At 34.3% G+C, this 13,722-nt stretch overlaps 1 protein-coding gene across 2 annotated transcripts in view; it reads left to right on the forward strand.

Annotated features, from left to right (window-relative positions):
• Positions 1–11,947, forward strand: part of WDR78 (WD repeat domain 78) — an 82,236-nt gene extending 70,289 nt beyond the window's left edge. For both annotated transcript variants that reach the window (XM_032302468.1, XM_032302469.1), the window contains 4 exons: positions 1,454–1,552; positions 2,718–2,944; positions 5,324–5,480; positions 10,758–11,947. In XM_032302468.1, coding sequence (XP_032158359.1) covers positions 1,454–1,552; positions 2,718–2,944; positions 5,324–5,480; positions 10,758–10,802 — 528 coding nt within the window. In that variant the 3' untranslated portion in view covers positions 10,803–11,947. The remainder of the gene's footprint in view (positions 1–1,453; positions 1,553–2,717; positions 2,945–5,323; positions 5,481–10,757) is intronic.
• Positions 11,948–13,722: the final 1,775 nt, after the last annotated feature.

A 13,722-nucleotide genomic window follows, 5' to 3' on the forward strand; every position in this document is an offset into this window, starting at 1 on the left:
TATTTAAGAGACATAAACAGAAGAAGAAATACAAATGGCCAGTAACATAAAAATGTTCTCAACCTTGTTACTTTTAAAAAAAAAATGGGGCCTGAAAACATTAGGTATAATTTTTTTTATCTCATATAATGGCAAAATTTAAGATTTCTAACATAACCCAACTGTTGATGAGAATGTGCATCAAAGGGAATTTCTATATACTGCTGAATACAAATTGGTAATACCAGTTTGGGGAAAAAATTGTATTTTATTGTGTTATTTAAAACTACTTATATTCCATGATCTAGTAGTTGCATTCTTAAGTACTGGTACATGCTAGAGCAGTGTATCTCAAATTTTAATGTGCATGCAAATTACTTGGGAATCTTGTTAAAATGCAGATTCTGATTCCGTGGGTCTGGGGTAGGGCCCGAGATTTTGCATCTCTGAAATGCTCCCAGGTGATACTGATTCTACACAGCCTGGACATAGAGTCTGGCTTTCAGACCTTTAAACTATGACTACACAGTAGGAAATAACACTTAAAAATCTCTATTTAGTACATACATAGTACAAGTTAAAAATGCTTGAGATTCCATTCAGTTCAATCTTTCATTCCAAGCAAGAACCATTTCTTCAACATTATGTACATAGTTATTGTTAAGTCATCTGTTCTTCTCTTTGACTAGTTCTAATGAAAGAACACTTACTATTTTCCTAGATTGCTAGTTCCATAGTTAGGGAACAATAAATTAGAAAATTTTCTTCCTGAGGTGCTTGGGTGGCTCAGTGGTTTAAAGCCTCTGCCTTTGGCTCAGGTCATGATCCCAGGATCCTTGTCGGGCCCTCTGCTCAGCGGGGAGCCTGCTTCCTCCTCTCTCTGCCTGCCTCTTTGCCTGCTTCTCTGCCTGCTTGTGATCTCTGTCTGTTAAACAAATAAAATCTTAAAAAAAAAAAAGAAGAAGAAGAAGAAATTTTCTCCCTTATTTTAAGCCATTGGTTGTCCATTTAATTTCTAAAAGAGGATCTAAATTCTTCCCTCTATTCCAGCAAAGAACCAATCTATATTTTCTTTGCACTGTAGTCCTTCAAGTAGTTTAATTATTATAAAATTATTGTAGAAAGAAAAAGACAACAGAAACCATGATCAAGACAGTATTTCTAACTTTAGTTCTAGAGTTGATTTTAATAGATATTTAGGTATCTGGTTTTGTTTTTAAGATTTTATTTATTTATTTGACAGACAGAGATCACAAGTAGGCAGAGAGGCAGGCAGAGAGAAAGGAGGAAGGAGGCTTCCTGCTGAACAGAGAGCTGGATGTGGGGCTCAATCCCAAGACCCTGGGATCATGACCTGAGCCAAAAGCAGAGGCTTTAACCCACTGAGCCACCCAGGCACCTGGGATCTGATTTTCTATTTAGCACATTTACTAATGTATCACAAGCCAATACATTTTAATTTTTTGTGTTTTAGGATACAAATATCTATTTGGCTGGCACTGAAGAAGGTCATATTCACAAATGTTCCTGTTCATATAATGAGCAATACCTAGATACCTACAGAGGACATAAGGTCAGTTTAATTAGAGTAGGTATGGAAATTTTATCTTTTATTACTTCTGAAAAAATAACATTATATACAGTACTTTTAACATGCAGTAAATTTACATCTTCAGAGTTAGCATTACCAACTTGAATTAAGTGCTATCTTGTATGCAAACCATTGATTACATGTAGGGCATCTTATTTGGCTTCTAGATATATTTTTTTTCTCTTTGAGAGAGAGAGAAAATGCAAGCCAGTAGGGATGGTGCAGGGAGAGGCAGACGGAGAGGAAGTGAGAGAATATTAAGAAGGCTCCATGCTCGACATGGACCCCGATACAGGCCTCGATCTCATGACTCTGAGATCATGACCTGAGCCGAAATCAAGAGTTGAACACTTAACTGACTGAGCCACCCAGGCACCCGTTGCTTCAAGATATTCTTGATTTCTTCTTCAAGTTATGGAATTTAAAATGATTTCTGAAAAACTTTGCTTATGATAACATGCTGATCCCAAAGTAAAAATGTGTCTGGCATATATACTTATTTTCTGTATCTTTTGTGATTGTTCCATCTATGGGTTTCAGCATTTTCTCCCTCATTAAAAAAAAAATCTTAAATTGGAGAAAGACAACTATCATATGATCTCCCTGATATGAGGAAGTGGTGATGCAACATAGGGGGTTAAGAGGGTAAGAGAAGAATGAATGAAAGAAGATGGGATTGGGAGGGAGACAAACCATAAGTGACTCTTAATCTCACAAAACAAACTGAGGGTTGCTGGGGGGAGGGGGTTAGGGAGAGGGTGGTGGGGTTATGGACATTGGGGAGGGTATGTGCTATGGTGAGTGCTGTGAAGTGTGCAAACCTGGCGATTCACAGACCTGTACCCCTGGGGATAAAAATACATTATATGTTTATTAAAAAGTAAAAAAAAAACCATATTTTTAAAGCAAATAGGCAAAATATGTATTAATATTTAGTTAGTATTGTGACAAGTATATTTTTATGTCTCCATATGGCATAATTTAGGGAAGATTCTATGACTTTACTCTCAGCTAAAATGATACATGATAATGCATCGTGCATAAATCTTCTAGAAAGCTTAGCATTTTTAATTTGCTGGTGATGTTTAAAGTATAAGATGTTCAATATTATTTACTTTCGTATTTTAATTTGTTCTTCTAATTCTAGGGCCCAGTGTATAAAATAGCATGGAACCCATTTTGTCATGATGTGTTCTTAAGCTGTTCTGCAGATTGGGGTGTTATTATATGGCAACAGGAGAGCACCACACCCTTTTTGAGCTTTTATCCAACCACTTATGTTGTTTACGATGTTGCCTGGTCTCCAAAATCCTCCTATATATTTGCAGCTGCAAATGAGAGTAGAGTGGAGATTTGGGACCTTCACGTCAGCACGTAAGTGTTAATGCTTTTCTTGGTAATAGTTCTCACAGAAGCAGTTTTGGTATTGGTTAGAGGGAATTGTAGTTACTTTAAAACAATAATGGTCTACACTATGAGAGTCCTTTACAAATAAAAGCTATATGCAAGGATGCTATATTCATTTTAATTACTTAGACCATATGTGGTTTTATTTTTTTTAAGATTTTATTTATTTATTTGACAGAGAGAGACACACACGGTGAGAGAGGTAACACAACCAGGGAGAGTTGGAGAGGGAGGAGCAGGCTTCCCACTGAGCAGGAAGCCCGATGAGGAACTCAATCCCAGATCCTGGGATCATGAACTGAGTGGAAGGCAGAGGCTTAACCCACTGAGCCACACAGGCGCCCCCCATATATGATTTTAAACATATTTAAATGAAGATACATTACCTTATTCATCTCAAACTTTTACAAGCTGATGTAAGATATCATAGCTACCTTGAATTATCATTGCCTGCTCTATGGAAGAATGCAGAGAGGCAGCTAATTGTTTTTAACTGAAGATTTTCTGCAGTAAGAGAAAGGGAACAAAATTATTTTTTATAATATTTATGTATTCTCTTACCTTGTTTTAAAACATACTCAAAGGGCTATGCATTTATTTATATTTTTTAAGAATTTTCTTAAAAGATTATTTATTTATTTATTTGAGTGCGAGAGAATGAGAGAGCACAAGCAGTGTGAAGAGGAGAGGGACAAGCAGACTCCCCACTGAGCAGGGAGCCCAGTGCGGCCTGATTGATCCTGGGACTCCAGGATCATGACCTGAATGGAAGGCCCTGAATCAAAGGCAGACAGACACTTAACTGATTCAGCCACCCAGGCACCCAGGGCCATGCATTTAATTAAAAATTTTAATTTAATGCATTTAATTAAAATTTAATTTAAGGTGTTACACAGTTTAGATTGTCCTCTAGACCCATCTTTCATTTTAAAATGAAAATTTATACCATATAGGAATAAAGTGTTTGTGATTTTTACTTCTTCAGTGGAAAATACTATAGATTTTTAAGCTAGTTATTAGCAGAAGAATCAGGGAAATACATTCTTTCTTAAAATAAGTGACAAAAAATTCAGTGGGCTTATTCTTAATGGCAATTTTTTTCCCCTAGAAGTTAAAAATTAAATAACTCTAAAATGTTGTCATGGCTTCTACTATGAAATGATTTGAACCCCAAACCAAAGATTATATCACAAAGCAATTTATATTAGAGTATGAGATGACTAATGTATAAAATGATTACTTAACTCATCCCACCTCTGATTTTAGGTTTTTTTGGTAAAACGGTGGTTCTCAGGACATTTCTTCAGACATATACAAGTTACTGCTTCTGTTGTTTGTAGGGTGTCACTAGATTGCTTTAGACGATAGAGAACAGAAAAAGTTCTTATTCAAAGTATTCTCTTACATTCCAGAGGTTCATTTGGATCAAAATGTCCTTCTATTAAAAGACATTTACTACTTAAGAAGTCATATTAGTGAGGGTTCTTCAGAGATAGAGATGCAATAAAAAGAGAGAAAGAGAATTATTTTAAGGAATTGGCTCTCATGGCTATGAGGCCTGGCAAGTGCCCAGTTGGCAGGCTAGAGTTTCCATCAGAAATCCATATTGCAGTCAGGAGTCTGAAGGAAGACTGGTGGCAGAATTTTTTTTTTAAAGATTTTATTTATTTATTTATTTGACAGAGAGAGAGATCACAAGTAGGCAGAGAGGCAGGCAGAGAAAGAGAGAGGAGGAAGCAGGCTCCCCGCCGAGCAGAGAGCCTGATGTGGGACTCGATCTCAGGACCCTGAGATCATGACCTGAGCCGAAGGCAGCGGCTTAACCCACTGAGCCACCCAGGTGCCCCTGGAGGCAGAATTTTATTCCCCTTCAGGGAACTCAGTCTTTTCTCTTAAGGTCTTCATCAGACTGAATAAGGTCTGCCTGCACTATGGAGGGTAAGCTGCTTTGTTCCAAATTCTCTTGATCACTAAATATTAATCCCATCTAAACAAAACACCTGCACAGCAAAGTGTAGATGAATGTTGACCAAACAACTGAATATCGTAGCCTAGCCAAGTTAATACATAGTTACCCAGCACAGGAGATTAAACCTATGAGTGTACATCTTAATTATGAACTTCCTGAATTTACTTATTTGAAATTAGTTCACTGAAGAAAAGAAAGTTTTGATCGAATAAGGAGTTGAGAAGTCGTTATTCTGATTTTGGAAACTTACTTAAGATGCTTATTTTGTTTTGTTTTTGTCACATGAAATCCCAGAAAATATCTGACTTTTCTTAATCTGTATACAAAAAGAATGTATTAACAACAACTGAATTTACAAGTAAAGTATTTTATTACAGCTTGGATCCTCTCATTGTGAATGTTGCTAACCCTGGAATCAAGTTCACAACTGTTCTCTTTGCCAAACAAACAGATTGCCTTCTAGTGGGCGACAGTGATGGACAGGTTGCTGTGTATGAACTAAGAAATATGCCCACTACTTTGGATTCTGGCCGGGTAAGACCCAAAAGTCAAAAGTTTATGTTATTTTGTGTAATTTTGTATCATACAAGGAATTTACATTTCTTAACTATCTTAAGTGTAATGCTGTAGGAAGAATGTAAGTCTCGAGAGTTGCTACCTACTCAGCATGGTATCTACTAGGCTTATTTTCTTGGAGCCTCATTTTTTTTTTCTGTAAAATGAGAACAATATTGCTGTAGCATAATAATTATAAATGTGTGGAATAACTTTAAGTTGTGCCTAACATACTGTTGGGTTGTAATAGCTGTTAAATATAGCTGAAGAAGATTACTGCAGATATTCAAAGACTTACAAGAAATGATATTTTTGATATTATCCAATGTTCCCAAAATAGGTATTTGGTTTTTTTTGTTTCTTTCGTGTTAGCCTATTCCCTTACTCTGATCTTCAAATATGAAAACTTCCTTGTAAAAGTTTGACAAGCAATCGGTATTACCAGCTGCCCATTATTTTTAAGGTAGCTTTTCAAGTTTTTGTTTTTCTAAAATTTTGTCTTTTGTCTTTTAAAGATTTTTTTTATTTATTTGAGAGAGAGAGAGTGGAAGGGTGCGCACTCACGCTGTGCAGGTCGGGGAGGGGCGAGGGAGAAGGAGAGAGAACCTCGAGCAGATTCTGTGCTTAGCTTAGAGCCAGACTCAGAGCTTAATCTCACAACCCTGAGAAAAGGACAAGAGCTGAAACCAGGAGTTGATCACTCAACCAACTGCATCACCCAGGTCGCCCTTCAATTTTTTTTTTAATGTTTAAATTATTATTTTATGGAATAATCTGGAAAATATTACCATGAGTATGATAAACATGTTAAAATATTTTAAATATGCAAAAATCCATAAGAAAAATACACTAGACTATAATAGAAGAGTGGGTAATGGTCAGGAATAGTTCATTCCCCCCAAATAATTAGTAAACATATTTTTAAAATTAAACCTCATTGATAATTTAAGAAATAAAAATTTATTACATTAAATTAAAATGTAGTAGCTTTCTCATATATGAAATTAACAATGCATTTTTTAAAGAAGGAAAAGATTCCTTCTTTTTTTATTTAAAAATTTTTTTTGAAGACTTAATTATTTTGGAGAGAGAGCATGAAGGGGGAAGGACACAGAGAGAGAATCTTCAAGCAGACTACCTGCTGAGCATGAAGCCCAAGGAGGGGCTTGATCCCAGTGACCCATGAGATCATGGCTGAGGAGAAACCAAGAGTTGGATGCTCAATCAACTGAGCCACCCAGGCACTCCAAGTTTTTTTTTTTTTTGAATTTATTGGGACTTCTCAGTATTGGCAAACATTTGATAAGATAGGTTTTCTCTTACACAGAGAAATGTTGGAATATTGTGGTATTACTTCTTTGGAAGCAATTTGGCAATCTAAACCAAGGCTGTCATATTCCTGGAGCTCTATTCTATAGAAATATCAATAATGGTAATCAAAGAAATTAATTATAGCATAATTTATAACTGGATCAGAAAAGAAAAAGATCCAACCAGAGAGAAACGTGGCCAGGGAAGTCAGGTGTATTAATTAGATTTGGGTCACACGTAGAAGGTGGAGTTTTACCCCAACCACATGGACTGTAAATGTCAGATAGATGATAGATAAATAGATAGTTGCTTGCTTGTCATTTCTCCTGCCTACAATCCGGTTCCACTTATTTCAAGTCTTTGCTCAAATACCAGTCATTTTCTTGGTGATATCTTCCTTGGCTACCTTATTTAAAAATGTACCTCTACACTTTCTGTTTAGGATTCTGTTTATGCCACATTAAAAGAAACAGATTAGAAGTAGAAATTTCTGAGATTATAAAAGACATAATGTCCAGTATGTATAAAGAACTCCTATTAAAGGATAAGAAGAAGTCAATATTTCAAATGGACAAATGTATAAAATCCTAATTCATAGGAAAGATACTGGAAAATTAAACTTAAGCAACATTCATTCTCACTAGTAATGAAGAAATATACAATTGAAATTGTGTAAGATATCAGTTCAAACTGATTGGATTTACAAAAAGTAAAATAGTAGCCAATATAAAATATTAACAAAGTTGTAGGGAATTAGGAACTTTTATGCAAGGGTCATGGATTAGCATAGCCTCTTTGGAGAGCAATTCAGTAAAAGTGAAAATTCAAATACCATACAAGTCAATGATAACATAGAGAATGTCTTGTACATGTGTTATTAGGACATGTATAAGGTAGAAATGTGAGGTGTTTTTCCTTTCTTTCTTTTTTCCTTCATCTTTTAATATTTCCTTGGTACATGGAGATGATTACTCAGTCTCCTTTTGCTTAAAATGTTCACATTCAAGTATTTTATAAAATTTTTAAAAATCTTAGTTCATCTTAAGCTCTTACATTTAGATAATATATTTTATTATTCTGTTTATAAGTCCAGCAAATTTTAATACCTATTTTTAATAAGCTTTTACAATAATTAAGTTCCATTAAATCCTTTAAGTTTAACTTATAAATTTAATATAGATTTTTAAGTACTTCAATTGCTTTATGGGCAAACAAATCTGATACTTAAGGAATTCTTATTAATTTAATGAATTTTAAATGTTGAATATGATGAATCTTAAATTTTCTTAAATGTTCCAATACCTTTTACAAAATAGTAATATTTCAATCTATAATCGCAAGTCTAAATCAATTACCCAATTGCACATTTAAATTAATTCTAATTGAACACCACTGTATGGTGACTAACGTAACATAAAAAACAGACAAATTTATTTGTGAGACAATCTGACAATGGCAAATTCTCTTAAAAATAATGAATATTTAAAATGCCAAATATATATAAGTTCCTTAATAAAAATTATTAAAATTATCTGTTTGATTTGCTGCATTATTTCTATATATAATTATTATTCTTCTCAGGGTAAAAATAGGTTTTCCCAATAAAGAAACAAATGAAGCATTCCAAGTAGTTTTGGAGATTATTTTCTCTACTGGCTGACATGCATACTTACTGTGGACATTTAAGGAGATTTTCCTAACTAAAGTTTTAATTTAAATTCCAGTTAGTTAACATGCAGTTGATTATTAGTTTCAGGTACAGAATTTAGTAATTCAACACTTCCATATATCACCCAGTACTCATCACAAGTACACGCTTTAATCCCTATCACCTATTTAACCCATCACTCTCTCCGCCTCCCCTCTAGTAAACATTGTTCTCTCTAGTTAAGAGTCTGTTTCTTGGATTGCCTCTCTCTCTCTTTTTTCCCCCTATGCTTGTTTGCTTTTTTCCTTAAATTTCATATATGAGTAGGGCACCTGGGTGGCTCAGTTGGTTAAGCAACAGCCTTCGGCTCAGGTCATGATCCTGGAGTTCTGGGATCGAGTCTTACATCAGGTTCCCTGCTTGGCAGGGAGTCTGCTTCTCCCGCTGACCTCTCTCCTCTCATGCTCTCTCTCTCATTCTCTCTCTTTCTCAAATAAATAAACAAAATCTTTTAAAAAAAATTCATATATGAGTGAACTCATATGGTGTTTGTCTTTCTCTGACTTATTTCACTTCGCATAATACTCTCTAGCTCCATCTGTATCATTACAAACGGCAAGATTTCATTCTTTTTTATGCAAACTGGTGCAACTCTGGAAAATAATATGGAGGTTCCTCAAAAAGTTAAAATAGAACTACTCTATGGTACAGCGATTGCACTACTAGATGTTTACCCAAAGAATACAAAAACACTAATTCGAAGGAATACATGAATCCTGATGTTTATAGCAGCATTATCTACAATAGTAAAATTATGGAAACGGCCCAAATGTCAATCAAGATGAATGGATAAAGAAGATGTGTTATATATATACACATTAGAGCCATCTTTCATTTTTTAAAATTAACATATAATGTATGATTTGCTTCAGGGGTGCAGGTCTGTGAAATATCAGTCTTACACAAGTCATAGCACTCACCATAGCACATACCCTCCCCAATGTCCATAAGCCACTCACCCTATCCCTCCCCCTACACACCCCCCCAGCAACCCTCAGTTTGTTTCCTGAGATTAAGAGTCTCTTATGGTTTGAGATATCTTTTATTTTGAGCACTATGCTCTAGAAGTAGAAGGCTAAGCTGAGTCTGAACATTTTTGACAAATGTGTGTGTGTGTGTGTGTGTGTGTTAATGATTTCAACTAGTGAGCAAAATTTCCTTGTAACAAATATATTCCATGCATTAATAATAAATAGAGTTTTCTAATACAAATATGTTTTTCATGCTTTTGGTCATTATATTTTAAAGGTTTCGGGTTATTTTTCTGGGAGCTTCAACAAAAACCTACTAATCAGATTTTGTATTACTTACCACCAAACACAAGCTTACCTGATACAAATTTTCCTGAACTTTTCAGAGGAGAACTATAATCAAATAGTAATTTAAAATCTCAAAGTAATTAATGTCAAATCATTATTTCCTATCAAGATATCTTATCAAGTAACATTATGTCCTATAATTTCTCCATTCATTTTAACCAAAGGTAAATCAAAATTTTGGAAGACTTATGTTTTCATTCTATAGGAAAGATGTACACCAAATTTATAATAAAGCCTGCCTCTGGGAAGAGGAGGATGAGGGAAGAACAAGATTAGGGATGGGTACAAAGGGAACTTCAACAGGAATATTGGCTTTACAAAGGCAAAGTACAGGGTAACACATGAACCAGGTGTGCAGAGCAAGATCCATTGGTGGAAACCCATTTTGTTTCCATTTTCCAACTTTTCGCGATATCTTTCTTAAAAACTCACCTACCATCTTTGGTTTCATCCTCTTGCAGATTATTATTTTACTTCTTTGGTAAAAAGATTATTAATATTAAATTAAACATAAAATCCATATTGAAATTCAGATATTCAACTCTTTCTAAATCAAGCACTCTAGGTCAGGAAAGAGTTTAAGATACCATTAATATCACAAACTATTTTACAGATGAGAAAACTAAGATTTAGATATGAAGGCTAAACAGGAGCCATCAAAATGATCCCTCAACTGAATCCTTATAAAGTTGTTTATCAAACTCCCTTAACAGAGTCTTTCATAGGAAAAAGCAGGTCTATACTAGAAAGTAACTGTTACTCTTTAATTTTGCTTTGGTTTGTTTATTTTTTACAATCTTTTTGGGTGCCCTTCATATGTATTACTAATTTATAAATTTTAAATGGCATTTTAAAGACTCCTTTACCTCTTAATTTATATTTTATTGCATTCTAATTATTTGATTTTTTTCTTTTCAGGGAGATATAATAAATACTTTGCTTGGACCCAAGCCAAACCGATAAGGATAATTCATCATTACTAATATTTTCTCTTGTTGCCATTTAAAGAAAAAGAAACAGCGTTTCATGTCCAATTATCCAATTTGTATGCAAAACTGGGATTTTGATGTTAGAAAACGATATTTTATGTATATCCTCTATTACAACTTAACATAAATTTAATAAACTTTTATTTCAGAGATATGTAATTAGTTTGAGATCTAGACTAATTGTATGAGTTTTGCTGAGATTTTCTTAATTTTTTAGGTATATTCAAAGTACATATAACTACATATGTGTACTTATAAAATATCCAAATCAGTCAGAAAATTATTATTCCATTAGAAACAAAGCTCGGAAATTATTAGAATTACTTATAGCAGAAATCTTTACAAGATGAAATTCCATAGACTTTTAAATCTTTTGCTTTCCAAGATCTATTTTCTGGAGTTTATGTATTACACATGTATTAGTGTTATGAGAATATTGGATTCTCACACCAAACTTTAAATCAGAATTTTATCCTAGATTTGAAAGAAATGAAGCTATGAAACTTTGTTAGACCATTTGACAAGCAAAAGACATTTGACATGGCAAATGTCAAATTTGCTTTGTTTAGCCACCAGGCATCACACTCCCAATTCAGGGAGAAAAATTAATCTGGGACACATCAGGGCACCCTCCTCTGCATGCTCCAAATCTGCTATGGGTTTTAAACCCAAACTTAAGTGGGCCCAGAGAGAAAATAGAAAGTCCTCAATCTATAGTTGGCATCAGACTGTTATCTTATGAAAGATTCTAGGCTAGCTTGTGGATATAGGAGGAGTGGGAGGCAGCAACGCCCTCAGACAGTTTGCTAACAGCCTATTCCACGCTGTTTGTTAGAACAAGTCCTGCATTTTGTTAGCTGAGGCCATAGGACAGTATGGCTTGTTTTGTAAAGCATTACAAGTGGAAAGGAAATGATAAGGCACGTGAAACTCACTAAACTCTCAGGAAAAAAAAAAGCATGTATAAAAGTAAGAATGGAATCTGTACAACAATAGAAACTGCCTTTTGTAAGTGTCTATTACTTCACAGTCTATTTCTTTGGAGCCATCCTTTAAACAAAAGCAAGGTGATTCTCAAGTGGACTGAGAGCTTAGGTCAGGTAATAAAAATTACAAATTTTCTGCTGATAGAATTCATTGCGGTTCATCTCTTTCTGAAAGGTTGGACTTTCCATAACACTCTGTGTAACAAAATAAAAACTTTATTTCTTTGAAAAAATGTTTCTTTTTGTTATTTATTTTTGACCTTCCAAAAATTTTCACATATTCTACCATCACTGGTCATCAAGCCTAAATGAAAAATAAAACTATTTTATTATTCTTAGACCCTGGGCAACTGGCCCTGAGCACTGACCCTATTCCATTTTACCCTTCTCACCCCTGATCTTATAGACTCTCCTATGCTTTTAGATTAGCACTAATTTTTATTTTAAGATCTTTCACCTTGGAGTTACAGAAGGAATTATTTTGCTGGCTTTGGATTCTCACTAGTAAACTCTATCCCATAAAAGTTTTCTAAAAATCTAGGATTTTTTGGCTGTTGTAGGTTTATAACAAAATCAAAAGGATGGTACAAGAGATTTCCCTTATACTCCTTGCCTCCACCCAAAGTCCATAGTTTACATAATGGTTCACCCTTAACTTTGTATATTCTATGGGTTTGGACAAATGTATAATAATATATACCCAAATTATAGTATTATATAGAGCATTTTCATTGCCCTAAAAGTCCTCTGTGCTCTATTTTTCCTTCACTCCCCAATCCAGCAATCACAGATCTTTTACTGTCTCAATGGTCTTACCTTTTCCAGAATGTCATATAATTGGAATCATAGTATCTATAGCCTTTTCAGATTACTCCTTTCACTTAGTAATATGAATTTAAGGTTCTTCCATGTCTGTTCAAAGTTTTATAGCTCATTCCTTTTTATTTGTTGATTGATACTCCGTTGTCTGGATATATCACAGTTTGTCATTCATCTACTGAAGGACATCTTGGTTGCTTCCCAATTTTGGCAATTATGAATAAAGTTGCCATAAACATCTGTGTGCAGGATATTTTGTGGACATAAGTTTCCAACTCCTGTGGTTAATACTGAGAAGCATGATTATTGGATTGTAGAGTATGTTGTTTTGAAAAAAAAAAAAAAAAAAAAAGAAAAAAGAAAAGAAAAGAAACAAAACAAAACCCACTCAAAATTATCTTCCAAAGTGGCTGAATACCATTTTTCATTCCCTCTCTCAATGTGTGAGAGCTTCTATTTTTCCATATCCTTCCCTGCTTTGGTATTGTCAATATTCCAAATTTTGGCTATTCTAATAGATGTGTAGTCATATCTCATTGTTTTAATATGTTTAATATGCATTTCCTCAGTGAAAGAATTTTAAGAATTGAAGGAGAGTTCTGCTTAGCAGTTAGCCATCTTATTTCATCCTTCAAACACACATGCACCCATGCACACACACACACACACACACACACACACCCCTAATGAACTAATTAGGGGTCTCCAGAGAGAGTGGTGCCTGGCCTCACTTTAGAGTCTTATTTTGTGTGGGGTATTCATTACTTTATGCGGTCATTCTCTACCAGGCATCTCTCATATTGAACTTACATTATTGCCTGTGAGTAAGCTGTTAGCTGCTCTTGCAACTGTTGTAGGGAAGGAAGATTATATTCATAATATAATTGTGTATCAAAATGTGTTCACTTGGTTCACTTCTGTGTAGTTACATAAAATTACAAATGAGAAGTGTATTTGCCATTTTGTCTCAATAAAAGTGTCCTTAAAAGAAAATCTTGGATTGTACTGTGAACAGATTTAGTTATCAACAACACACTAGTAATAATGTACATGTTAAAGTTCTGTACAGTTTGTAGAACACGTTCACAT

Source organism: Mustela erminea, chromosome 10, assembly GCF_009829155.1.
Source record: "Mustela erminea isolate mMusErm1 chromosome 10, mMusErm1.Pri, whole genome shotgun sequence".
Lineage (NCBI taxonomy): Eukaryota > Metazoa > Chordata > Mammalia > Carnivora > Mustelidae > Mustela > Mustela erminea.